A 25,986-nucleotide genomic window follows, 5' to 3' on the forward strand; every position below is an offset into this window, starting at 1 on the left:
AGATTCCCAGATCATTCTAATGTGCAGCCAAGGTTGAGAACCACTGCTTTAACCACTCAGAAAGCTCCTATTAGACACCAACTGTGTCTGTCAGGTGCACTGGGGACCTAGAAATGGATGCACAGCCCTCTAGGACATGAATAGCCAAGCCCAGTGGAGGGATCAGTTCACTCTTCCTGGAGAATGGGGTCAGCATAGTGTTCACCGAGGAGGGGCCTTCTGAGTTGGACCCTGCAGGGTGAATAGGAGTCTACCAGACAGAGAGGCAGAAGGGAAGGAAACAGCTTGTGCTAAGGCATGGCAAGTGGTCCACAAGGGAGCTCTGAGTTGATTTTTTTATTAGTAAAGCAAGAAATCCTCCCATAGATATCTCAGCGTCCAGAGGATAACTGGCTGATTCAAGGGCATACACATGCCCATCAAAGTGGGGGTGCCAGGAGTCAGGGAGGCCCCCTTCCCTGGCCTGTCCCAGCATCCAAGACTTAACACAACTGAGCATGTGAAGGCCGCTTGGAAATCATCTAGTCCAACCTCCTCATTTTACTGATGGAGAAACTGAGACCCAAAGAGGGAAAACAGGGGAGCAGGTACAACTAATGGGGGACCTTCTAGCCAGGTTGGAGGTGACCAGCTCTGGAGTTGCATCTTCTGTGCAGGATCTTGAGCCCCCACGTCACTTTGTGAGGATGTCACTCTCTGTGGGACCTGTTATAGGCCCCTGAATCTCTTTAGCCTTAGTTTCCTACCTGTGAAATAGAAAAATTCAGTAGGTTCTCGGTGGCCTTCAAACTGAAGAGCACTTTAGGAACACTCTTATAAAATGCCATTTTGTCATCACTGTCTTTTTGCTCAGGGTGAACCCTACTGGCAGAGTTCCCTGAGAGCTACAGTCATCTGATGGAATGGTTTCTGGGTTTAGAGGTTCGGGACCAGCCTGTAGACAGTCTCAGAGATAGTGGCGAGCCATCTATGACAAGCAGGCTATCCACACCTTATATGTAACCACACATGTGCTCTGCTCTGCCCTGACATGCATAGACACACATCTGTACATGCACAACTGGTTGCACAACCATGCACACATTCTACTCTACATATACACACATATACAGCACACATTTATGCAATCATGGACATGAACTTCCAGTGGAAAAGAGGGAGCAGGGTTGTTCTGCATGAGTCATAAAATGCCCCTTAACTCTGAAATAATAAAAATAGAAGAAAATTTCAGGTCAACCTAAAAAAAACTTTGTAAAACCACCAGCACTGGCACAGATGATTATGGAAGGAGGGAGTGAACCCCTGTCAAGGGAGGCATGCACGCACAGGCAGGACTGGACACGGGTGCAGTGAAGAGGCTTAGGCATCACAGAGATTTTCACCTCTGAGGTCCCTTCTGGTCTCTAGAGTCAAGTGAGCTCGGGGAGTCAGGGCTTCTTCTGCCCTTTTGGTAGCCCTGCATAGACTCGCACTATCTTCCAACAACCCTGTGGGGTAGGAATGATTATTGTCCCCACTTTAGAGGTCTGACAACTGAGGCCAGAGAGCTGCCTTGATTTTCCCACAGTCACTCAGTGATGGCAGAGCAAGGGTTCTAGCCCAGATTTCTATGACTCTAAGCCTTAAACAAAGGGGTTCTAACCCCCACTAAGTTGTGAGTCAAATGAAAAGTGGTTTAAGAATCCAGAGAAGTTAAGTTTCTGGAGTGAAAGGAAATTCCCAAGAGAAGATGGCACTGGCAATGGTAGATGTAGAGACCCAGATATGGGGTGGAACATAATAGGCAAAGAGGAGATGGTAGTCCAGGTAGGGATTCCTGCCATGCAATATATGGAAGTGCAGCTGTCGGGGTGGCCACAATGATGGGGACAGAGGGGTGCCAGGCTGTACATACCCGCCATGGCCTTGCTCACTTTCATTTCTGGGCTCGGGGCCTCAAGATCAGGCCATGGGTCTGCACAGCTTCAGCAAGGCTGGGGTCCCCTGGGTCTGCATCCCCCGGGGTGGTTGCATTTGCATCTGTCTCTGCACAGATGGCTGGTGAGCACAGCTAGCAGCCCTCATCCCCACCCGCACCCCCTTCTGTCGCAGGGACTCGGCTGCACCGGGGAGCGTGGTATGGTTTTATTTTTAGAAGTGGCACCATCTGTTCAAGGTGCCGGGTGGATTCTGTTTGTCTCCGCAGTGGCCGGGACAGCCATGCCAAGTCAGAGGAAAACTGCAGAGCTGGCCGGCGGGGTGGTCACTAATTAGCATGCCGACCTGCTGAATGCAAGAGCCAACGAGATTCCACAGGCCTCAGGGTGTGAGATTCTTGAATCCAGGGGCTGGGGCTGCTAGTGGGGTGGCTCTGGGGCCAGAGCAGCTAACAACTCAAAGGACAAGCTCAGCGTGGGAGGCATCCTGTGTTCCCAGCACCCTGCCTAGTCCCTGGGCCTGAGCCTGGGCCTGCCTCCTGGCAGATTCAGTGTCCTGCCCTGATCTTATCCCTGACCTCCAGCTTTGGGTGGAAAATAGGGAAGAGACATCAGGAGAAAAGAACAGTGGTTAGCCCATAGGGATCCTCTGTGGGACCTAACATTGGGTGTGGCAGAAGACACTGTCGTGAGCAGTTTGGTTCAGAGGGGCTGGCACATCTTCCCACTGGACTCCAAATGCTTCAGTGTATCCCACCGCCTAAGCTACCACCACACTGGGCTTCTGAGTCATCTTGGGGAGGATTTAGGCTGGTGATTCCAAGCAGGCGCTCTGATGGAAGACTGCCTGGGCTCAAATCCAAAAGTTATGTGATCCTAGGCAACTTCCTTAATCTGGCTGAGCCTCCATTTGCTCGTCTGTGGAATGGGATGCTGGTGGCAGCTACCTCATAGGTTCCAGGTGTAGATTTGCCGAGTTGCTGCCTCTAAGGCTGTGGCATGTACCTGGGTGCATTCAGCATCAGCTCCTCCTACCATGTGGCTGACCCGGTTCACTTTTCAAATGCAGACTGCACCCTAACGTTTGTTGTCCTCCGTGTCCTTCCACAATCATATTGCTTTCTCAGGTGTGGAACCAGTACTGGTGGAGGCCTATGCCATGCTGAGGGCCGGGGAGGTCTTGTTCTCAGGAAGTTCATGGTCTAGTGAGGGAGACACGCTGGCAAGACTCACTCCAAGATTGAAGCTGGAGGGTGTGAAATCGAGGAACAAACCACACATGATGGGCTGGCAGTGGGAAGAGGGTTGGAATGTAGAGCCAGGGAATTAGAGACGTTGGTATGCTGGGCCTTGGAGAGGAAAGTTTTGATTAATGGGAAAGCAAGTGTAGACAGTCCTGGATAGAGGGAACAGCGTATGCAAAGGGTGGGAGGCAGAGCATGCATTAGTTGTTCTGGAACTGCAAGAGTTCAGTTAGACCAGAGCTCAGGGAGGCTAGCTCCGAGCCAATCAGGCAGGATCCTGGATGGCAGTGGGGAGCCAGCGGTGGTTTTTAATCCAGAGAGTGGTGTGCGCAATCTGAGAGGCAGCACAATATGGTGGTTTTAGCATCAAAGAGGTCCCATTTCTGCTCCTGCCTCTACCACTTGCTAGCTGTGTGACCCTGCGCATGATGTTATTTTACTTCCCTGAGCTTCAGTTTCCTCGTCATAATAATGCCTGCCTTGTGGGCTTATTGTAGGGTAAGGTGTGTTCAGAGCCTAACACAGCTCCTAGCACATAGACACCACTCAGTAAAGGGCAGTTACTATCAGCGTCACTCTGGAGACAGTGAAAGGACAATCAAGGGGCCACTCAGGAGGCCATGGATGAGGAGCCTGCATTTTCAGCCCACAAAGAATGACTTTCCCCCACATCTTACCTTCCTTCTTCTCTGGTCTGCCCCAAAGGACTCACTAGCTACTCAAAAGTAATCTCCCAACTTGGACTCATCCCCTGGCACACCTGTGGATGAATAGTCCTACTCCAACCCATAGAGGAAAAATTTTAATAAGCTCAGTCAGACTGAGATGCCACCACTTATTAGTAAATATGGTTCTGGCAGGAACCAGAAGGAAATAACCATGCACAGTGCAAAAGAATGGGTCACTAGTGGTGGGTTTCTGGCACTGGTGACAGATGGCACTGATGGACCAAGGTGAGTTCTCTGTGCATGCACTTCAGTGGCCCTGAGTGGCCTTTTGTTTAGTGTCATTTTGTTGGCTCACACCTGTTCACTAGGATACCCCATTGTCTGAGAACCTAGCTTTGAGTGTCAGTACCAAATATCTGAGGTCAGCTCCCCATGCGTATTCACAGAGCTCATGGAACAGGCCCTGTGCCTTCCCCAGTCAACCTACACCCAGCACCTCAGGCTTCCCAACCCCACACTTTGTTGGTGGGCACTGCTATCCTAGACAGCTCTTAGGGGCACTGATAGTCCTTTGCGCTATGTCAGTCAGCACCACCGCTTGTGGACAGCTCCTTGGCACCGGGTTCTTAAAGCCCACCTCATACCCTCAGTCAGCACTGTGTCCTTGGGAACAGCTCCCAGTGAAGACACTTCCCTAGTGCCTGTTTCTTTGTCCTCCCCAGAGGGTATGTCAGTCAGCACCAGGACCACGTGGACAGCACTCACTCCCAGCCACTGCTGGTCCGCCCTGCAGGGAGTGGGGGCCTGCAGTTATCAGGTTCCTTGACCTCAGCCATCCAATCCCTCCTCAGCACCCACCTCCATCCATCAATCAGTACTTTATCCCCAGAGACAGCTCCCTGCACGGTCAGAGGTGAAGCCTGAAAACTCACCAAGTAATCTGTTGTGTGTGCCCAGAGCACTGACACCGTGCTTCACTACAGAAACCAGAGGCAACGGCAGGAGCCTGGTCTTTTGGAGAAAGGGATGTGAGTGAGCATGGGGGGCCCTTAAGCGTATCTCTGTGTGTGTTTGATATCTGGCTCGGCTATCCCCTAACCAAGGACCTTACACCAGTCACTGTACTCTCTTTTTCCCTTTTTTCTCCTCTGTAAAACAAGCTGCCAACAGTTACTGTGTCATAGGGTTGTTGTGAAGGATTAAATGAGATAACAAATGTAAAGTGCATAGGATGGTGCTTGGCACATAGTAGCTGCAGTCTAAGCATTGCCGTTATCATTCTTTGTCCCCTCACCACCACCACCACCCCCTTTCAGGCCTCTGCTTGTAAACCATGGGAGAGCAGGAGGAAGATGAAGGTAGGATGGGACAGTGTCACTGAAACCAGTTAGGATCTAGAGGCTGGGGGCAGTCAGGGCAGCAAAGGGGGCCTCAAGGAGGTCAGTGCAGCTATAGGAATAGATGGGCAGGTGAGAGCTGAGGCCAGAGAGGTTGCCAAGGCTTTTGGCTGAAGCCAGAGGATGAGGTCCAGAGCAGCTTGTTCATCCCAAGCACAGTCACAGTCCACAACCTTCTTAATGCATGTCCCTTTCTTGCAGCCCCAAGTGAAGTCTCCACAACACTTTTCTGTCTCCACTAGGCTTTCTTGCCTCCATCTGCTAGTGACTTTACTATTTTAGCTTCATCAGGAAACTCTCAAAGATTTTTTAAGGAAAGATTTCTAAATAAGGAGCATATCAAGGGTACAAATCTTGGAAAGCACTCATTGCCCTGCCAAGACCAAGAAGGGCAGTGCATGTCAAAGACAGCAGGTGAATTTTGATCAGCTCGTGACTACCGGGTTCTAGGGCATTTCTCCTTCCTTCAGCCTGCAGCCAAACGGGACTTGGCCTGAAATGGGGATGAGTTGGTGGCAAAGAGGCCCAAGGAATTATGTGTGCTCTGAGGAGCAAGTATCAGATGATGGGAGAATCCTTGAGGATGGTGCTACACTGGTCCTTTGAGACTGAGTATTTTTCCAAACTCCCTCTCACTTTACAGAAAAGGAAATTGAGGCACAGTAGAGAAGGCTGTAGTCCAAGGTTATACTACAAGTTGGTGAAGGACAATGGGGCACAGAGGAAAGATGGAGGCCTTGGACTGAAGCAAGTGTATTTAAATTGTGCCAAGTCCTATCTGAATAGCCTTGGCCACCTGTAACCTTTCTGAGTCCCCAGCTTCCTCACCTGTAAGGCAGGGACAGTGATACCACACAGCCCATGGAGGCTTATACTAAGCAAGAGCAATTAATAGTAGTGGTCAAGCCAAGATCAGGACCCAGCAGATCTGGTTCCCAGGCAAGTGCAGTTTGAATTACATCCTTCCAAAATCTGAAGCAAAAGTTGTGCAGGAATCACTCAACTCAGCCTGCAGATCCCTATCTTGGAGTTGTCACGGGGGGTTCTTTATGGCAGAGCGATCAGACCTTAAACCGCAGGGTCTATGTACCTCTCTTGTTCTCCTCGGAATCCTAATGATTTGGGGCAGGGCCTGAGATGCACCTCCTTAGGTTGACTGAATGAGTGGAAAAATTGAGAGATAGACAGATGGACAAATGGATGGACAGCAAATGATGGATGGATAGATGGATGGACAGATAGATAGGTGAGTAGGTGGGTGGATGGATGCATGGATGGATGGACAGATAAATGGATGAATGGATTGACAGGTAGGTAAGTGGGAGGATGAATAGGTATGTAAGATACCTGGAAGACTAGGAATGGGTGTTTCCTACCATCTAACATTGGCAGCTCCTCTGGAGAACAGGGATGGTGGAGGGAGTTGAACATGGTAGGCAGCTAAGGGCTGGATCTCCTCTCCCTTAGGACAGGCATGAGAATAAGAGGGTTCACGAAAAGTCCTACATCCCGAACATCCCACCCTCTGGCCCTGCTTCTGCTATCTGTGCCTTCGGGGCTGATGCATGGCTGTTTCTGTGAGACTTTTTAATTTTTTTTTAGATTTTCCTTTTCTGGTTAGCAAGATAGGAGTTTTCTAAAAATAGCACTAAATTCACCTCTGAGGTATTCGTTTTTCAGTTCCCTTCCTCCTTCCCAGTTCCCTCTCCTAAACTGTGAGAATTCAAAGCTGAGATTCTCATTGTCAGCTTTGATACAAACACACACACACACACACACACACACACACACACACACACACACACACTGTGGGGCTACTTAGACACAGGGGTGAGCACAGACATCTCTGTCTCTCTCACACTCACAGACACACACTCATGCTGGCAGTCCAGTATAACTGTACAGCAAACTTTTTCCTTCAGGGTCACCTCCACTAGGCACAAATCTGCCAAACACACTGGAGGGCCATCACACACACACACACACACACACACACACACACACACACACGACTACAAGACTCACAGGCCCAAATCAACACTAATATTTCACATTCCTTCTGACCCAGGCTTACCCCCAGACCATGGACTAGCCATGATGAACATCTACCATCACACACTCCCACTGACCTTACACATCCACACTGACTCCTACCCTCACACTAACATGCACACTCTCACTCACACTCACATAGTCACTACAGATCCATCAGGCTCTCTACACACACACACACACACACACACACACACACACACACACAGAAAGGGGCATCTAAGGCAGTAGATACAATAGTCTGGCTGAGGCTGAGGGAGGAGCAGTTGTCTGTCTCTGGCTGGTGGCTGAGTCCACCCATTTTCCTGGGTGATAGCCTACATGGAGGTTCCCATTGCTGGGACAGGAGGCCCTACAGAAAGGCCAGAATTTGCATCTAGGAGAGGAAAGAAAATGTCCTACCCCAAAGAAACTAGTTAACCAGGACCAGAGCAGACAGGAAACTAGCCTTGTATGCTGTGTCAAGCTGGGACCCTCCCCAACCTTTTGAGCAGTGCCAGGGGCTTTGTGGGTATGGTCCTGTCAGTCTGAGTTCTGTGCTGAGCACAGTAGTGTGGGGGACTGAGGATAGAGGCATTGAGCTATGATTAGAACAACCACATTTAACAAGTTCTTCCTCTGTGCCAGGAACTGGGCTAAGCTCTAGCTCAGTTAGTCCTCACAAAACCCTGTGAGGTAGGCTGTGAAGTTGGCTTTGTTGGGGAGGAGAAAACCAAGGCACAGGGAGAGGTTAAGAGCCTTGCCCAAATCACAAAACTAACCAATGGCAGCACCAAGCCTCCTCACCCGGGGTCCCTAGACGGGGCCTGTGTCCCCTACATTTATCATGGCTGCCAGAGATCATTCAAAGAGAAGATGACTTTTAAAATACATATTAAGGTGGCATTTAAATTCAGCACATCTTAAAACAGAAGAATTCAGCATTCAGAAGTTATTTTTAGCACATAATTCATTTGCAATTGTCCCAGCTACCATCCTTCAGTAGGATTTAAAAAGCTGTTGGTTTGGATTTTGTTTTCTTTTTTAATCCTTCCTTCGAAAGATAGATTCCTTCTTTGTTAAATTAACTCTAAAAAAAAAACCATTGCTCCTTCCTCTGCAAGCGTCCTTCCTAGCAAAGACTTTTTATTAAGGTGCCCCTAACCTATTCTTGAGTCATTGAAATGTAACAATACAGAGTCATTTAAATGCTAATAAGATGAAATCGAAATGCATAAATCCAATATTGTCAGAATGTTCTCCTGGATTCTGAAGGTCCTGGCACTGTCAGAGCCTAAAGGGACCCTCAGAGAGCACTAGTCCAATCCCTTCACTTTCCACATGGGGAAACTGAGGTCCAGGGAAGAAAGGGGCTTGGTCAAGGTCATGCTGCAGGAGCTTGGAAAACAGGGAGGGGCTTTCAGTGGACTCTGGCCTCAGGTGGCTATGTGACCCCTAGTGTGTTGCTCACCCTCTCTGCACCCAGAACTGGTCCTATGCCCTGCCCAGGTCCCTGTCTCATGCCCCACAGACACTATAACAGAATACCATAGACGGGGTTACTTAAACAACAGAAATTTATTTCTCACAGTTCTGAAGACTGGATAGTTCAGCTCAAGGTGCCGACCAATTGGGTTCCTAGTGAGGGCCCTCTTCCTGTCTCACTATGTCCTCATATGGCCGAGAAAGATCTTCTCTCATGTCATTTTTTATAAGAACACCAATCCCATCATGAGGGCTCCACCCCCATGACCTAATTACCTCCTAAAGGCCCCATCCTCCTAATACCATCACATTGAGAATTAGGGCTTCAACTTGTTAATTGGGGGTAAACACATTCACTCCATAGTAGCCTGTGTGTCTGTTGTTTTTTTTTTAGGGCAGGAGTATGCAGTGTTGAGAACTGGCTGCAAATGAACCTCATCACAACCATCAGAGCTTCACTTCTAATAACAGGGTGAGAGGGGAAGGTACAGGAGCCAGCATTGTTTGGTCTCCATAGGTCCTCATGGCAGCCTGTTAGACAGATGGGTCAACACGTTTGCAGAGAGGCCCACCAGTGAGGTTAGATGACTTCTCCAAGGTCACACCACTCATTAAATGTTTCAGCTATAGAGTGGTAGTTCAGGTGATATTTGGGCAAGGCAGCAGGGATGTCAGAGTCTGGTGAGCTGTGACTGAGGGGACAGTTGCCTGCTCCAGCCTCACACCCATGCCTCATTATGATGAAAGGAACCTGGGACATGGAGGGCAGGGGATGAATTTCAAAGAAAAAAGTATGACTACTGATTGTGATATCTTTCCTTATCTCTAGCAAACCTGTAAGATAGGCAGGGTAGGAATCACTAGTCCATTTTATAAATGAAGAAACTGAGATCCAAGGACTTCCCATGGATGGATGACCCAGGGGCTAATCTAGACATTCATTCATTCATCAAGCATTTATTGAGTGCCTTCTGGATGCCAGGTACCATAATAGGTACAAAAATGACATGACTACTGCCCACTGGGGAAGGGAGACAGCTAAGCAGGCCCAAGCAATAGCGTGTGAAGTGTGGTATGATGCAGGAGGCACCCAGTAGTCAGGAGCATTTACATAGCCCTGCATAGTCAGGGAAGGCTTTCAAGTAAAGGACATTACTGGGCAGAACCGGCCATTGTCAAGGCAGCGAAGACTGGGGGAGTGGAAAGTGTTCCAGTCTAGAGGATTCAGGAAACTGATAGATTCTACACTAACTAGCAGGTCTTTGGCTCTGTCCATCTATCAGAATATCATTTGAGAGGCATCATGTAAGTACTTCTGGGCCAATGGACTTCAAGCTCTCTAAGCAAGGAAATCCCACAGTTAGATCAAATACCAAAGTGAGCTCTGCAACTTAGAAGGAAAAACCAAGATGCCCAGAACAGGGTTGGTCTCATGCATGCACTGGTGACATGTAGGAGCAAGGGGTAATAGGGTTTGGGGACAAGCCACATCAGAAGAGTAACTACAGTGGGAAATCTCAAAGAAGGACGTTTAAGATCAGTCTTCTACAGTGTTAAAATTCTGGTTTTTAACTGATTTTGATATCCCAGCATTTCATTCTTCTATACCTGCTCACACAGGTCCCTTTCTGAACCTTTTACTATGTCCCTCCTGACCTTTTACTAATAGATAATTGTATAGTTCAATTTCTTCCATGTCCATCTTTTGGCTTAAGGCCTACTTAACCTGCAGAGGGAAAAGTATTCCCTACTCATCTTCCCTGATACCCTGGGTCATATCAGATCTTCCTTCTCTGGGTGTCCACAGCACCTGGGACTCGCCATCATGGCAAACCCATCATGTTATATAGAAATCGCCCACTTAATTGTCTTTCTTCTTTACTGTCAGCTCCTGGAAGGCAGGGACCATGTCTGGATTGTTCAGTGCTTGAAACAGAGTAGATGCCCAAAATAGTTATTGGATGGATGGATGGATGGATGGATGGATGGATGGATGGACGGGTAGACAGGTAGATGGGTAGATAGATGGTTGAAGATCATTATTCATCTTAACATAGTAGTCATTAAAATTACCAGTAGGCCATTATTAACTCATGCCTACTATTGTCATCACAAATATAATTACTGCTAACGCTTCTCATAGCTCATGCTGTCAGATGTAATTATGAGTGCCTCTAAGTCACACCACGGGTATCAGAGGGACAGATAGAAAACAGTGCCTAAAGTTTAGAAAGTCCTTCGTGGTTTACAATGCACTTACATTCACATGTGACACTTTATTAAGTATCCTAAGAACCCCAGAAGGGAGTTTCACCAGGGAAGGCAGCAAAGTGTCCTGCTTAAGAGAACGTCTCTGGACCCAGAGAACCTGAGTTTAAATCCCAATTCCGCCGCTCACTAACTGTGTGACCTTGGACAGGTTTTATCACCTCTCTCGGCCTCAGTTTCCTCAGATGTTCTATGGGGATAATAAGACTGTCTATCTCCTAAAGCAGTTATATGGGTTGGTAATAATCGCAATAACTATGGAGTGCTTATTCAGTAATTACTAGGCTCAGTTGTAAATATTTTATGTGAAATAACTAATTTAAACCTCATAACACCTACGAGGTAGATACTATTATTCCCCCTCTCTTTTTAAAGATCATAAAACTAAAGTTAATTTGCCTCCCATCGTGCTGGGAGGTGGAGGAACCAGAATTTGCCAGAAAATTGTGGCTTCTAGAGCTCCTACTGTTAACCTCCACAGCACCTGTACACGCGGGCATCCTTGGTCCCTGCCTTGTCTGTTGGTCTCAGTGTAAAAATAAGGCTTCCGACTGCAGCCTTGGGTAAAAGTGCCCTCCTGGAAGGCATGACCGTTTCCTCTGCAGCTCCAGCACCCCCCCCACACACACACACCCTTAGCTAGGAAGCGCCATACCCCAGAAGGAAACATCAGATTTGAACATGGTTTATAATTAGCTCCCAGTAAATTAGGAGGCAGCAAGAGGAGATTGACTATTGTCTTACATATGAGGAAACCGAGCCTCAGTAAAGCGGAGGGACTTGCCCAGGGTTCCACAGGGTTTGGGAGAACTTGGATGGGAACCCAGATTGCCCTGACTCCATCCTGTGTTCTTCACTGAACTCAGGCACAATCTACCCACCAGCCTCGGCTCTTCGAGAGAAAGGAGAGAGTGCCCCTTAGGGGAAGGGGAGCGAGCACCAGGGTGGGAGTCAGGAAACCAGACACTCAGGCCCCTCTGCTTTAGCTCTTTGTGGTTCTGGACAAGGCCCTTTTCCTCTCTGAACTTCAGGTTCCTCACTGGGGAAAATGAGATTAACTCTAAAATGTCACCAGCTCTGAAATTCTGTGCAAGAGGAAAGGATTGCAAAGGAGAGAGATGGGGCAAGGGAGAGGCGACAAGAGGGAGAAGCTGGGGCTGGAGTGTGGGCTCAATCCCATCTTCCTCCCTCCATTCCCCCTCACTGTCCTGGACCTAAGATGGCCAGCTGTCTGAGACTGCTGGGTGGAGCCGGTCCCTGTGCCAGGCCCAGCCGAGCTCAACAGGGGCCCTTTGTCACCCAACGCTTGCCGGGGCCTTGGCCACTGGTGTTGGGTGTCCAAGCAGATTGGATTCTCTCCTGGCAGCCCTGCAGATGCTGCACTCCTGCAAGGGTGGCCAGGCAGGCAGAGAGAAGCCAGCGCTCCCTCCTTTTCCTGGGCTCCCAGAGGAACGTGGAGGCCACTATCTATGGTGCTGGACTGTGAGAGCCCCCAGGTGAGGTCTCCCTGTTCTCCAGCTCATGCTTTGGGCCAAGCTGTGGGCTCAGTGATGTCCTGGTGAATATGCATGAGCTTGCTCCTCTGGCCCAGCCGAGAGCTTTAATTAATGTGATTGGGGGCTTAGGGTAGACGTGGGTGGCTTTCTCCCATCCCCATGCCTGTAAGACCCAAGTGGAGAGGACAGTGTATATCAGCAGGTGTAGGTGGCATGGACAGGGGTGACATCTGTAGGTGGGGAGTATGCCCCAAATTGTGTGGACATAGGATGTGTGTAAACACGTGGTCATAGTGAGAGAAATAGGGGCCTGTGTGTGCACAGAGGGGCTGTGAACACAGGCGTTTTTGAGGGAAGGAGGTTGGGATGTTAGATGTATCCCAAAAGTGTTACTGCATGTAACACTGTGTGTGGCAGAGAGTGGGGTGTTTACCAGCATGTGTGGGAAGTGGGGCTTGTGAATTGTGTGTGTATGGCAGTGGGGTGGGCCCTAAAAGTAGGTGGATTGGGTGTTGCAGGGCGCCCTGAACCTGTGGGTCTGAAGGTGTGTGTGCACCAGGGTGTGTGTTGTGAAGTCAGCGTGTTACATAGCACAGTGGACAATTAGAGAATTGGGTATTTTATGCCTTGGGGGTGGTATATTGTGGGGTCTCCAGGAGAGTACCGGTATGTTAGGATTTACAGTGTGTGCTGGTGTGTTATGGGGTGTCATACAGAACACCCACATTAGGGTGCCTGGGTGTTATTTTGGGTGGGCACACATACACACATACACTGGGCCTTTCTGAGCACCCATCCCATAATGCCTCCAGTTCCTGATCCTTGTCACCACTCTGTGCTTGCCCCCACAGGAGCCACCGTCCCTGACCATGTAGATGCCAGCTCCGGGAAGCAGCATGGGCCCCACTGAATGGAGACTACTGAGTCTAGAGCCCTGAGCCCCTCCAGCCCCTGGACTTCACCCTGGACCCAGAGGCACCCCTTGGAGTTCACTACTGCTGCTGTCAGCCCACCTCGACTGCGCCCTCCCCCTGGGACCCGGAGTCGGCCACCAGGAGCCGCAGCCATCCAGTGAGGTTGTGCTGAGGACAGCCACACAGAGCCATCACCCAGTAGCCTCTGGTCCAGTGCTGACCCTCGGGCCCACCCTGAGCAGGGACTGTGGCAAACATGGGTGACATGACCAACAGCGACTTTTACTCCAAAAACCAAAGAAATGAGTCAAGCCATGGGGGCGAGTTTGGGTGCACGTTGGAGGAGCTCCGCTCCCTCATGGAGCTGCGGAGCACTGAGGCTGTGGTCAAGATCAAGGAGACTTACGGCGACACCGAAGCCATCTGCCGGCGCCTCAAAACCTCACCTATAGAAGGTAGGTGTGGGGGACTCAGATCCAGGGCTGTCGCCCTGGTGACTACCATTTGTGTTGGCACCAGGAGCAATATGCATATATTTAACCACAGGGATGTCTTGGACAGGGGCTGATATGCCACTGTGGCCATTCTGGTGTATTCTAGCTGAGGGTCAGCCCCTTTGGATAGGCCAGAGGATGGGGCTTCCATTTTCTCCCCATTGTGGGTTGGGGTCTGACCCAAGCCACCTGCAGAGAGAACCACAGGAACAGAGCTGGGTCAAGGGCTATGTTCTGGAAACCAGATGCCAAAATCAAACAGAATGTGCAACTCACATCCACTTCAGGAGTGGGCTCATCAGCCTGGAAATCTAGAAGGCACCCAGTCTCCAAGGCACGGCCAGAAGGGAGGCTGGTGGGGCCAGAAGAGAAGCCATGCCTTGCTTGTCTTCGTCAAAGCTCAGGCGGGGCTCCTGCTTCCCCCTCCCCCATCTACAGTGTTTGGATTCCAGGATTCAGCCACCCAGCCCTTGGCCTCCCTTCCCCAGGCCCCAAAAATCCCCTCTCTGGGCTCCAGCATGGAACCACAGCATTGCTGCAATGCAGCCAATTTCAGCTCCCCAACCCCTGCCTCTGGGCTGGGTCCTCTCCGACTGTCCCAAATCCAGGCTCTGACTTGGGGACTCCTAGGTCTCCAGGCAGCCATAGGCCTTGGAACTGCTGGACAGACAGGGCAGGCAGGAAGATGGGCTATCACGGGAAGGGTGACAGGTGCCATGTATGTCTTGCCCTTGACATGGGTGTGGAACTTTCTTGCAACCGCCAAAATAAGTAGGCCTGCAACTCCAGAGAAAAGATTTCAACCTCCTGGGGTCTTCTCTGGAGGGGGCCAACGCCCAGCCGTCTACCGTGAGACGGAGAGGAAAGAAACCAGTCCAGCTCAGGCACCAGAACTCAGTTTGAGTCTCCATCCCCACATGAAGGAAAAGAGTTCCTCACATGAGCCCCAAAGGCATGGTGTGAGGCTCTTCGCAGGGAATCCCCAATCCCATAACTTTGTGCAAAGAGGCTGCATCAAGCCTCAGTTTCTTTCTCTGGAAAATGGGGCCAGCGCCTACTTCACAGTGCTCAGTGGATGCTTGAGAAGGCAGTAGGTGCTCAACAATTGGAAGCCATATTATTCTAAGGAGAGTGGATGACAATTCCTCCCCCAGGTATAGACCACAACCTGGGAGGCAGGCAGCCTCTGAATCCTTATCCCCATGTGACAGAGAACAAATCTGAGGCCAGAGATCCCTCTCACTCCATCTCCTAACTCCAGTCCCCATGCCTTGTGCATGGCTGGGCACTAACCCTGAATGCATTGCCTATAGAGCAGCAGTTCTCAACCTGTGGGTCGCAACCCCTTTGGGGGTCGAACGACCCTTTCACAGGGGTCGCCTAAGACCATCGGAAAACATATATAATTACATATTGTTTTTGTGATTAATCACTATGCTTTAACTATGTTCAATTTGTAACAATGAAATTGGGGTCACCACAACATGAGGAACTGTATTAAAGGGTCGTAGCATTAGGAAGGTTGAGAACCACTGCTATAGAGGTTGCTTATGGACCTAGATGCTCAGCTGGGACCTGCCAGTCTGTGGTTGCCTGTGCCTGTACCCCACTGCACCCAGTAGCTTGGGGCATCTGAGTCTCTCTTCTTCTGGGGCCCTTTTGAGTCAGGAGGAAGAGCTAAGCCTGGTCCTTCTTTCAAGATTGGCTGCTATCTCTGATGTTGTGCCTATGGGCTGAGCCCAGGCTGAAGTTTAGAAACACCTTTGTATTCTTGGTGTCTGATTGTTTGGGCAGGGAGGGTAGGAATAGAGGAAACATCCTCTCTTCACTTTGTGCTTCTAGCTCAGGTCTTGAGAATGACCACATGCAGCCCTGCAATGGGAGCGGTCTCTGTGTTGGGGCTCCTGAACCCCAGCCTTGTACAGACGCTAGTCTGTGACAGAATGGCCCTGCGCACCTCCGCCATCAGGCTGGCATACCCGGCCTCCTAAGAGACCGGGCTCCCAAGTGGTCTTTGCCTTGTGAATAGGACCAGGAGATTCTCTTGAGTCAGGAATTTTTAAGTGTCTCTGGGATCCAGGCCTGGATGGAAGCTGTGGCCCTTCTCTCCAGAAAAGCAGCCAACTGCATGCAACAGATGTGGCTCATACCATCAGGCCTTCAGAGAGCGCCACGAAGAATTCCATCCTCCCCTCCCACTTGACAGGCTCTCACACCCTGGGACATTGAGTGGCCCATCACCAAGCTCCAGCACTGTGTGGGGCCAATTCCAGTTGGCTCATTGTGTCCTGCGCCTGAGGGCAGGAATCTGTCCTGCTCCTCTCTGTACATTCAACACCTAGTCTGGTGCCTGGCACAGAGGAGAGTAAATAACTGCCCATAAAACCCCGAGACATGGCCATTGAGTCCCTAGCCCACGGGGAGCAAGCAGTTCAAATGCCAGCAACCAAAACAGCAAGTAACCCAGACCAAGTGCAGCACAGGCCCCGGAGCTCATAGGAGAGATGAGGTGGGTGGGCAGTGAAGGTCAGAGCAGACTTCCTGGAGGAGGAGGTGTTGGGCTATGGAGGAAAGAGAAGAGAATAAAGCGTGGAATAAAGCAGCATTTCTTAGAATTCCATAGAATATCAATGTGTTACAAGAGTTAGGCATTCCATGAAAAGTAAAGGGGACTTAGTTTTCTCATCTATAAAATGGAAAGAATAGTGACAGCTCTGACTAGTGCTCTGCCACCTGCCAGCTGTGTGTCTGCCTTTACACCTTTTGTCTGACCTCTCTAAGCTTTGGTTTCCTCATTTGTCACGAGGACCAAATGAGATCTCTGATGGAAAAGGTCTCAGAGGAGGAGGAAAGCCTGTGGTAGGGTTAACCAGAGCCCTGCTGCATTGGTCCCTAGAAGGATCTCCCAGGGTGCAGGTGGCGCTAAAAGAGGCTTGGGGAGGGGCAGAAGAGCATAATACCACAGACCCTAGATTTGGATGCCCTGGGTTCAAATCTCAGTCCTGCCATTTACCTGCTGTGTGACTGTTGACAAGTTACTTGACCTCTCTATGCCTCAGTTTCCTCATTATCTCCTGTAAAATGGGGAAATTGGTAGTGGTTACCTTACAGGGTTGTGGTGAGGACAAAGTGGAACAGCTTGGAACAACACTTGGCACATGGGCAACTAAACACCTCAATTTCCCCATCATTACAATGGGTCGTAAACATTTTTATTCAATGAGATCAGGCCAAGTGCCCAGTATCTAAGTGCTAAATAATGTCAGCTTTTATTGGTCTTCACTGATTATTACTACTCTGGAGGAAGCAGTCACATTCTCCAGAAAGGGTGGAATCTGACTCTTCTGGAACACTGGTCAGTGTCCCCACATGGTGCCTCACTTTGTAGTAGGCTATTCTGCATCCTTATTACATATGTGCCTGGAAGCAGGAGTTGTTATCCCATTTTACAGATGAGGAGCATGAGGGTTTGAGGTCATCACCACAGTTCACATCAAAGCAGACTTTGAACACAGCTCTGATGGCGCCCAGGTATGCCATCAGCCCCGAGCCAGGCATGTGCACCTGGGCACAGTCCTCTAGGTGCTTTCTGTCTGATGAGGGCCTGAGTAGGGTGGGCCACGAGGGAACTTTTTATTCTCTCATGTTTAGCATTTGTCCTGCCCTGTGTGCCCTCTTCTGATTTACAGAAGTGCTTCGCCTCCAGCCCCAGTCCCTAACTTAGAGCCATGTGGTGTGGATCTGTGCCAGCTCCACACAGGGACTCAGGTTGGCCATTCCTGACAGCCCTGCCCCAGTCTGCCCCCAATGAGCAAGCCCTGGCCTCTGAGTCACACTATAGGAAACTGCTCCAGGCCATGCATAAATTAGCCTTCCCATTCATCCAGCTAACTTTAAGCAAAAAGATCTCTGCAAGTGATAGAGAGGGTTTAAAGCCATGGAAATCTATTCCCACCCAGGGCACCGCCTGCTGCCAGCACAGACAAGAGGCTCAGCTCCCACAGCCAGGCAGTGTTGGATTTTCTACCAAAAGGCCCAACTCTGGGGACAACTGTTGTGTAAACCTCGTCCCTGTGAGCTCAAGTCAGGGGTGGTCTCTGCCCCTGGCTTAAGCTTCATTTATTTCCTTTTCCTCTACTAGTTCTGTTCTATTCTGGTAATGCCTTTTCCTCTGCCGTCCACTGCCCCCTTTCCTTCCACACCCTTTCACTCTGGGACATAGGGCCCCAGAGACCCAGGTTCAAAACTTGGCTGGCTTACTCTTACAGGACACTGGGAGAATTTAATGTAACCTCTCTAAGCCTTAGTTGCCTTATCTGTGAAATGGGGATACTGACACTACCTACCTTTCAAATGTTGTCCACATGAAAGGCTTAGTGCAGTCTATGGTAGACCCCAGACACTTACAAAATGGTGATATCAGTGTTATCATTATGCCTAATATTTCTTTTTGAAAACAATATGCATGAGCCCCATCCTTGTGAAAGAATTAGGCAATTAATAAGACAGTGCCCAATGAAGAGTTAATGTGCTGTTAGAGGAGGCTTCCCAGAGGAGGCAGACTCATGATGAGTCTGGAAAGATGAGTAGTGGGTGTTGGGGTGGCTTGTGAGATCCTGGAAGCAGGAGCTGTTTGTCATTCTCCACTGTGTCCCCAGTATGATGCCTGGAGGCTCAGAATTATTCACAGAGGAAGGAAGAGAGGGAAAAAGAAGAGATGAGGAATGCCCTGGTGCCCCTCCCTGTGTAGGCTAGAAGGCTGCAACCTGGGGACAGGACACAGGACACCCTATGTCACCGATGGAACAGTTGGCTTCAGGTCCCCAAACCTAGAGTGGCACTTCCCTAAGCTGCTCCACACACACAGCTCACGTCCTTCACTTCCTGTCACCCACACCTCAGGCTGTCGGAGGGGCAGCTCAAACAAGTTCCATTGGGCACTCTCTATATTGCATGTTTCACAGTGTGGGAGAAAGGGGGACAAAGAAGATGGGGCAGCAGCAGGTGGGGTGGGAACTGGATACTTCAGAGTGTTGTGAAACGGAACCTCCGGTTAATTTTGTATGAATCCTACAGCCTGCCTAAGTGGAGAAGAGAGAGGGGCTGGGGGAGGATAGGAGGGCAGATCATGGGGGCTGGTGCCTCATGATACATAAATACGATGTTAGTGGAGAATGCCCCTCCGACCTGGCAGGGCTCAGGTCATCCACAGAGCTGCCGCCACCAACTGGGCATGGGAGAGTGTGGAAGCAGCATGTGGGGGTCTTCTGTTTGTCATTGTGATGCCATTGTCTATTTCCCCAAGGATCACTGGGCCCTGACAGGTTGACAGGGAAACTGAGGCAGCCACAGATTCAGTTGGGTGCCAGATAGGGTGAAGCTGGGGACTGCTCAGATACAAGGTCCACATAGGGAGTTCACTGCCTGGCCATAGATAACGAGAACAGCTACCTGGGTCTTCATTTAAGGCCCAGGACTCTGTCAGGTGCAAGGCCTGGAGGAGAAAAACATATCAAAGTATTTAAGAGACTGAGAAAACTAGCCACCTTTGCAAGTACATGCATGAGTGGGGAGGGGGAAGCCTGAAGATTGTTGGGGGAGGGGGGTTTCCCAGCCTCATCTGTCACCACAGACAAGATACTTAGGTTCTCATGACCTCACTTTTCTTATTTGTAAAATGGGGATTGTGCTACTTCACTCTTTGCCATTCGGAGTTAGTGAGTTGAAAGTGCTTTGAAAGTTTTCCACAAAAGAATTATCAACTTCCCATATTTATTGAGTATTTCTGTCTATTAGGATTCTGGTTGATAAAAACCCATCTCAAATTGACTTATGCAAAAAAGATATTTTCTGGCTTATGCAACCAAAAAGTCCAGGGACTGTTTGGCCTCTGGTGTGGCTGGACCCAGGGTCTCCAATACTGCAGGAGGACTGTGTCCATCCCTCTCCTAGATCTTTCTTTTCCACTGTCCTCAGGCAGGCCCTCACCCTTTGAGGGCCCCAGCATCTTCAGGCTAACACCTTCCCATCTCAGCCACTCCAGTGCCAACAGGCACCTCTTTCTCAGGGCCTCCCCTTAACTACCAGAACAGACTCTCACTGGCACAAGCAGGAGTCACATGGCCAATCTTGAACCAATCTATGTGTCTGGAGGATGGAATAGGCTAATAGATCAGACCTGGGTCACTTGCTTGCTACAGAGGGGCCAGCCCACCCAGACTACATGGAGACTGGAGGAGAGGGGAATGGAGGCAAAACACACATGCTTGTGGGCCTACTGTGTAGAAGGCTCCTACTGTGTGCTGAGGAGTATGGAGGAAGAGCAGGCATGTTCTGTGCTCTTGAGGGGTGCTCAGCCTGATGGGGAGAAAGGATAGAATTAGGAAGGCAGTTGAGGAGTGAAGGCAGGATTCAGAGCACAAAATATGGAGTGATAATAGCCAAATCACAACACTGTTAATTATTACATCAGGGTAATAGGCATAAGCTGGGTCTGTCCTGGCAAAGTAGCTCTACAACTAGTGTTCCAGCAGTGAAGTGGCCCACTCATGTCATAGTCAAATTCTGGCTCCACTTCTTATCCAGCTGTGGAGCATTGGGCCCATTCTTTAACCTCTCTGTGCTTCAGTTTCCTTATCTGTGACATGGAATAATAACAGTGCCTCTTTCATAGGGTTGTCATGAGGGTCAAAGTCATATGTGTAAAGCACTTAGTGCAGGGGTCCTCAAACTTTTTAAACAGGGGGCCAGTTCACTGTCCCTCAGACCGTTGGAGGACCGGACTATAGTTAAAAAAAAACTATGAACAAATTCCTATGCACACTGCACATATCTTATTTTGAAATAAAAAAACAAAATGGGAACAAATACAATATTTGTATTTGCATGTGGCCCGCGGGCCATAGTTTGAGGACCCCTGAATTAGTGCCTGGCACATGGCAGGTGCTATATCAGGGTCAGCTGTTTTATTATTCTACTAGAGGCCCAGTGCATGAAATCCATGCATGGGTAGGGTCCCTAGGCCTGGCCAGCGATTAGGGCCGATCTGCAGGGCCAATCTATCTATTAGGATTCTGGTTGATAAAAACCCATCTCAAATTGACTTATGCAAAAAAGATATTTTCTGGCTTGTGCAACCAAAAAGTCCAGGGACTGTTTGGCCTCAGGTGTGGCTGGATCCAGGGTCTCCAATACTGCAGGAGGACTGTGTCCATCCCTCTCCTAGATCTTTCTTTTCCACTGTCCTCAGGCAGGCCCTCACCCTTTGAGGGCCCCAGCATCTTCAGGCTAACACCTTCCCATCTCAGCCACTCCAGTGCCAACAGGCACCTCTTTCTCAGGGCCGCTCCTTAACTACCAGATAGATAGGTAGATTGGTGGGGCGATTGGGGGCCCCCGCTGGCACTACCTTGACTGACCTGGGGCCTGTGGGCTGGGGGCAGCTCCTGCGTTGAGCATCTGCCCCCTCGTGGTCAGTGTGTGTCATAGTGACCGGTCGTTCTGCCATTCGATTGATTTGCATATTAGGCTTTTATTATATAGGATACCAGGAACTCTCTGTGTGACTATAAGGGACAAGTTGGGTTTAAATTAGTGGAGCTAAGAAAGGTAGCTTATCTGAGCAGATCAATGGGCTTGAGCAACACATGTGAATCTATGATTTTTTTTTAAATGTCAGCACCATATTTGATTTGCAGTACTTATACACCCCACCCCACCACCACTGCCAGGGGGGAAAATCTTTTAAAAGCACAGCTTTCTATGAAAGTCTGATGAATCATATGTGGACACTTTCCAGAATGCTACTCACACATCTTTCTGAATCATCAATAAAATAAACCCACCTGTTGATTAATATGGCTATCCACTGTCCCAGGGCGGGGGCAGGAGAGTGTGTGCTAGGCAAACAGTTCTGCAGGCCTGGGGGTGGCTGGCAGTGCAGAACAGTTAGGGAAAGAGGCCGACCTGTCACTGACCGAGTGCTTCTAAGTGGATGTCAGCAGGACTAGAGGACCTCCTGTCCCAAGGAAGGCATGCTGGCCAGGTAGGTGCTTTGCACAGTCAGGTACCTACAGGGGGAATAGAAGATATGGGCAGTGAGGGGAGCCTCTCACCCGGCAGACTGACCATGCAAAAAGCCTGAGTCCAAAAGCCACCCAGCGACTATAATGTACTGTGTGCAAACTTATCAGGGTCAGACTCTCTCTCTCTCTCTCTCTCATGTAGTCCTCACAGCAGCCCCTTGAGCAGGAAACAAATGCTTGGAGAGGAAGCCATCTCCTTGGAGGCAGAATGAATATGCACTAAATACTAAGTGCCTAGTACATGCTCAAAAAAGAAGGAATGAGAAGAGCATTAACTCGGAGTCCCAGCTCCAGCACTGAGACCCTTGAGCAAGTCACTCCATCCCTCTGAGCCTGACTTCCCCATCTGTAAATGGCATCATAATAACGCCCACCTTCCAGAACCAGAAGATACAGGTGTTCAGAGAATATCCCATTGCCTCCCCTGCTTCTATCATGCCAAGTGGAGATGTAGTCTGACACATATTCATTTGTTAAACAGATATGTGTGTTCTACTATGTGCAGGCATGGGCCACATTGCTCTTCTGGGAAGAGACTTCTGGGAAGAAGTGTTCCAAACACGTCTCAGGAGCAATTTGTGTGTGGTGTGGCTATACATGAGACAGATGGGAGGCCGGGACAGGGACAGCCTTCCAGGACATTCCCTTTCCATCCAAGGAGCAGAGATAGAGGTCAGACAGGAGACAACCCCAGGGGCACAGAGGCAGGCAGGATCCAGTAGGAAAGATGGCAGCCAGGGGCAGGGGCCAGGGAGGAGCCCCTTCTGACTGCCTTCCTTTCCAGAGCTCCCTAAAGATTCCCAGGAAAGGGGGTGCAGAGTTGGGTTGTACATCACCCCTTTCCTGAAGACTCTCCCCTTCTAGCTGCAATCTTGGCTACTAGCTGTGATATCAGAGACGCATCACCTCATTGAATCTTCACCAACCCCTTTGAAGCAGGAACTGTTCGTATCCCCAGTTTATGGATGGGGAAATCGAGGCTCAGGGCACCACTACTAACAAGAGGCCCAGTCAGGATTGGTACCCAGACAGGCTGGGTCTCGAATGTGCACACATCCTCTTTAATCTACTGCCTCCTGTTCCCAAAGTAACTCTACAACAAGAGGGCGTGTGCTGAAGGTTAAGGAAGGGTCAGCCCTGCCTGGTTGGCGAGGCTTCCAAGGACAGGGAGGAGCTGAACATGCAGAGCCAGGGAGGAGAGCATATTCTTAGTGAGGGCGACAGCCTGAGCGAAGGCCCTGAGGAGAGAACCGAAATGTGCACAGGGAGACGTGAGGAATTCATTGTGCTGGAGCTTCGGATATATCGCAAAAGGCAGAGGACTCCAGCCCACAGACGATGGATTGACTTCTGTAGACTCTAGGTTTTAGTTGGTTTGTTCATGCAGTTTGTGCAGACTGTCAGCTTGGATAACAGTGTTTAGGTTTTTTTGTGCCATCCATGTGAGCGTGGAATGAGCTGTGAGCTCTATGAGGGTAAGGCCCTGAGTATAGTTCCTCTCCAGGGGCCAGGTGAGCCAAAGAACTCACTGAGTGCAGGGAAACTGAAGGTTTGAAGAGCTGATTCTCATACTGGGTTCCTTGGGGTTTCACAGAGGTGCCTTAGGGGACAGGGTGGTGCTGAGTGACCTTTCCTCCCCACCATGTACCAAAGAGGCTCCTTTTTTTAAATCTGTTTTGCATGGTAGGGCATCTGGTAAAATGTTTTAAAGGGGGCGGGGGTGATTTTGTTTTTGTTTTCAAAAGAAAAGAAAAAAAAATTTAAAACTTCTTGTATAGGAAAAAGGAGCTAAATTAGAGTGTCTAAAGCCTGGGTTGGGGCCCAGGTAATTTAAGTTCCCAGTGCCTCCGTTTTTATATCTGTAAAATGGAGCAGGTAATATCCAGTTCCCAGGACCCATACTGATCTGTTGGTTAAATGCGAAAACACACAGAGAGTACCTGGTCCCCAGGGGGCCCTCGGGGAAGGTTCACCTTGCACCACCCCACCCTAGCCATGGTCTGGCCTCGTGTGCTCCAACCACCGGTGTTAGAAGACACGCTGAGCTGGGAAGACTAAAGAGGAGACCAGCCTGACTTTGGCCCTTATTAGCCAAGACTCTCCCCAAGCCCCACGTTAAAAAAAGAGGGTGGGTCTGGCCGTCTCTGCGGCTATTCCAGGCTCAGACATTCTAGAATTGAGGACTCACTGCCGCAGTGCCCCCAGGAGTGCCGACATCAGACTGGCCAAAGGGAGGCTAGCTCACAGCCGGGCCCCAGATTCCTCTTCCCTTGAAAGACTGACTTCAAATCCTTTGGGTATGGCCAAGGCCCCACCACAGTCCAGGCAGGGGCAGTGCCCTTGGCCTCTCGCCCCAAACCCAGGCCCAGCAAACTTTTCCTCCCAGGTGGCTTTGGAGCCCTACCCACACTGGCTTCCAAAGGCCTGTATGTGTTCCCTGGCCGGGCCTCTGGGTCTCTGATTACTTTGCACCCCTGAGTTTCCGTTTTCTTATCTGTCAGGTGGGCTGAGGGGTGAGAGGTGTTGCTCAGTAATGCAGGCTGGACTGTCTCTAGCGTTAGGCAACCTCGAATGTTCACCCAGCCTGGGTCCCACAGAAGTCAAGAGCGCTGAAGCAGCCTCTCCCTCCAGGCCTGCCTGTCACACGAGAGGCCCTGACAGAGCAGGTAACTTATTCATGCAGGCCCCCCTCACCCCACGACGATTATCTTACTCCTCCTGGCACAATCCAAGCCCCTGCTGTGGTTTCAGACCTGCAGTTATTTATAGTCAGTGGAAATTAGCACCTCTGCAGATGGTTCCCTTGTACCCACCTGGCAGCGTCAGCCTCCACCCCAAAGGGAGGCCCCCTGGAAATTTCCATGGTCCCAGCAAATGATCCCAGGGACCATTTCTAAACAGAGAAGATTCGGCTCTTTCTGTGGGATAGCTCTGGACAAGTTGCCATGGAGCTGAGAGGTAGAAGCAAGCTCTTCCAGCTCTATGAAAAGGAAGGGCTGCATGGAAGAGGTGGCATTGAGCAAGAAGTTGAGAGATAGGCAGGGTTTGCAGTGGGGAAAGGCACTCCAGGTAGAGGGAAAAGTATGGACAAAGGCACAGAGGCAAAGAAGGGTATGTAAAAGGAAGAGCCAATCATTTGGTCAGGGCAGGGAGCAACCAGAAGTAGTGATGATAATTAAGAGTAACTGAGCATTATAGATGTTCCAGATACCATTCTAAGAGCTTTACATACACATACCTCATTGAATACCCCCAACCACCTCATGGAGTGGGCACTTGTATTATCCTCATTTTTACACATAGAGAAGTTGAGGCACAGAGAAGTTAAATAACTTGCCCATGGTCACACAGCTAATGAACGGAGGAACTGGGATTCAAACCCTGGCAGGCGACTCCAGAGTCTGTACTGTGACTCTAAATGTTAAGTCAAAAAGTTTGGGCTTAAATTAAGAAGCAAAAGGGAGCCCCAAATGTTCTTGAGCTGAGAACTAGTGTGGCTAAGACAATGGGTCTGGCAGTAGTGAGTTTGGTTTGGAATGGGGAAATAAAGCCAGTGGGGAGGGAGGGACAGACATCTGAAAGAGGGATGATAGGGTTGGACCTGGCCAGGGAGGTGGTGATAGAAAGGAGAAAGCTTCAAGCAGCAGAACTCAGCCTATAATAGGTGACAGAGAGAGGGGTGTCAACGCAGACTCACTTTCAAGATAGCACTAGCTGCTCTTGATAGAGATGAGCCAACAAGGAGAGGAGCAAGGTCGGGGGTGAGATAAAAGGTTTGTGCTGGGCACTGTGCATTCTCAGGGCCTGGGGGATAGGATGGCAGGCCTAGAACCCTAGAGAGACGGTGTGCCTGGAGGTGGAACATCCAGATGACAGAGATATCTATAGAGAAGTCTTGTCTCTACTAACAAGTCCCAAACCTGCATGGGGGAAGTCAACCGTGGGAGGGCAGAGATTTGGGCCTGTGTTGTTCACCACTGTATCCTGGC

At 49.9% G+C, this 25,986-nt stretch overlaps 1 protein-coding gene across 1 annotated transcript in view; it reads left to right on the forward strand.

Annotated features, from left to right (window-relative positions):
* The window catches only part of ATP2B2 (ATPase plasma membrane Ca2+ transporting 2), a 199,500-nt gene that overhangs the window by 53,936 nt on the left and 119,578 nt on the right, over positions 1-25,986 (forward strand). The window contains exon 2 of the mRNA XM_023749426.1: positions 13,357-13,874. Within this exon, the coding sequence (XP_023605194.1) occupies positions 13,676-13,874 (199 nt within the window). The 5' untranslated portion in view covers positions 13,357-13,675. The remainder of the gene's footprint in view (positions 1-13,356; positions 13,875-25,986) is intronic.

Source organism: Myotis lucifugus, unplaced genomic scaffold, assembly GCF_000147115.1.
Source record: "Myotis lucifugus unplaced genomic scaffold, Myoluc2.0 scaffold_8, whole genome shotgun sequence".
Lineage (NCBI taxonomy): Eukaryota > Metazoa > Chordata > Mammalia > Chiroptera > Vespertilionidae > Myotis > Myotis lucifugus.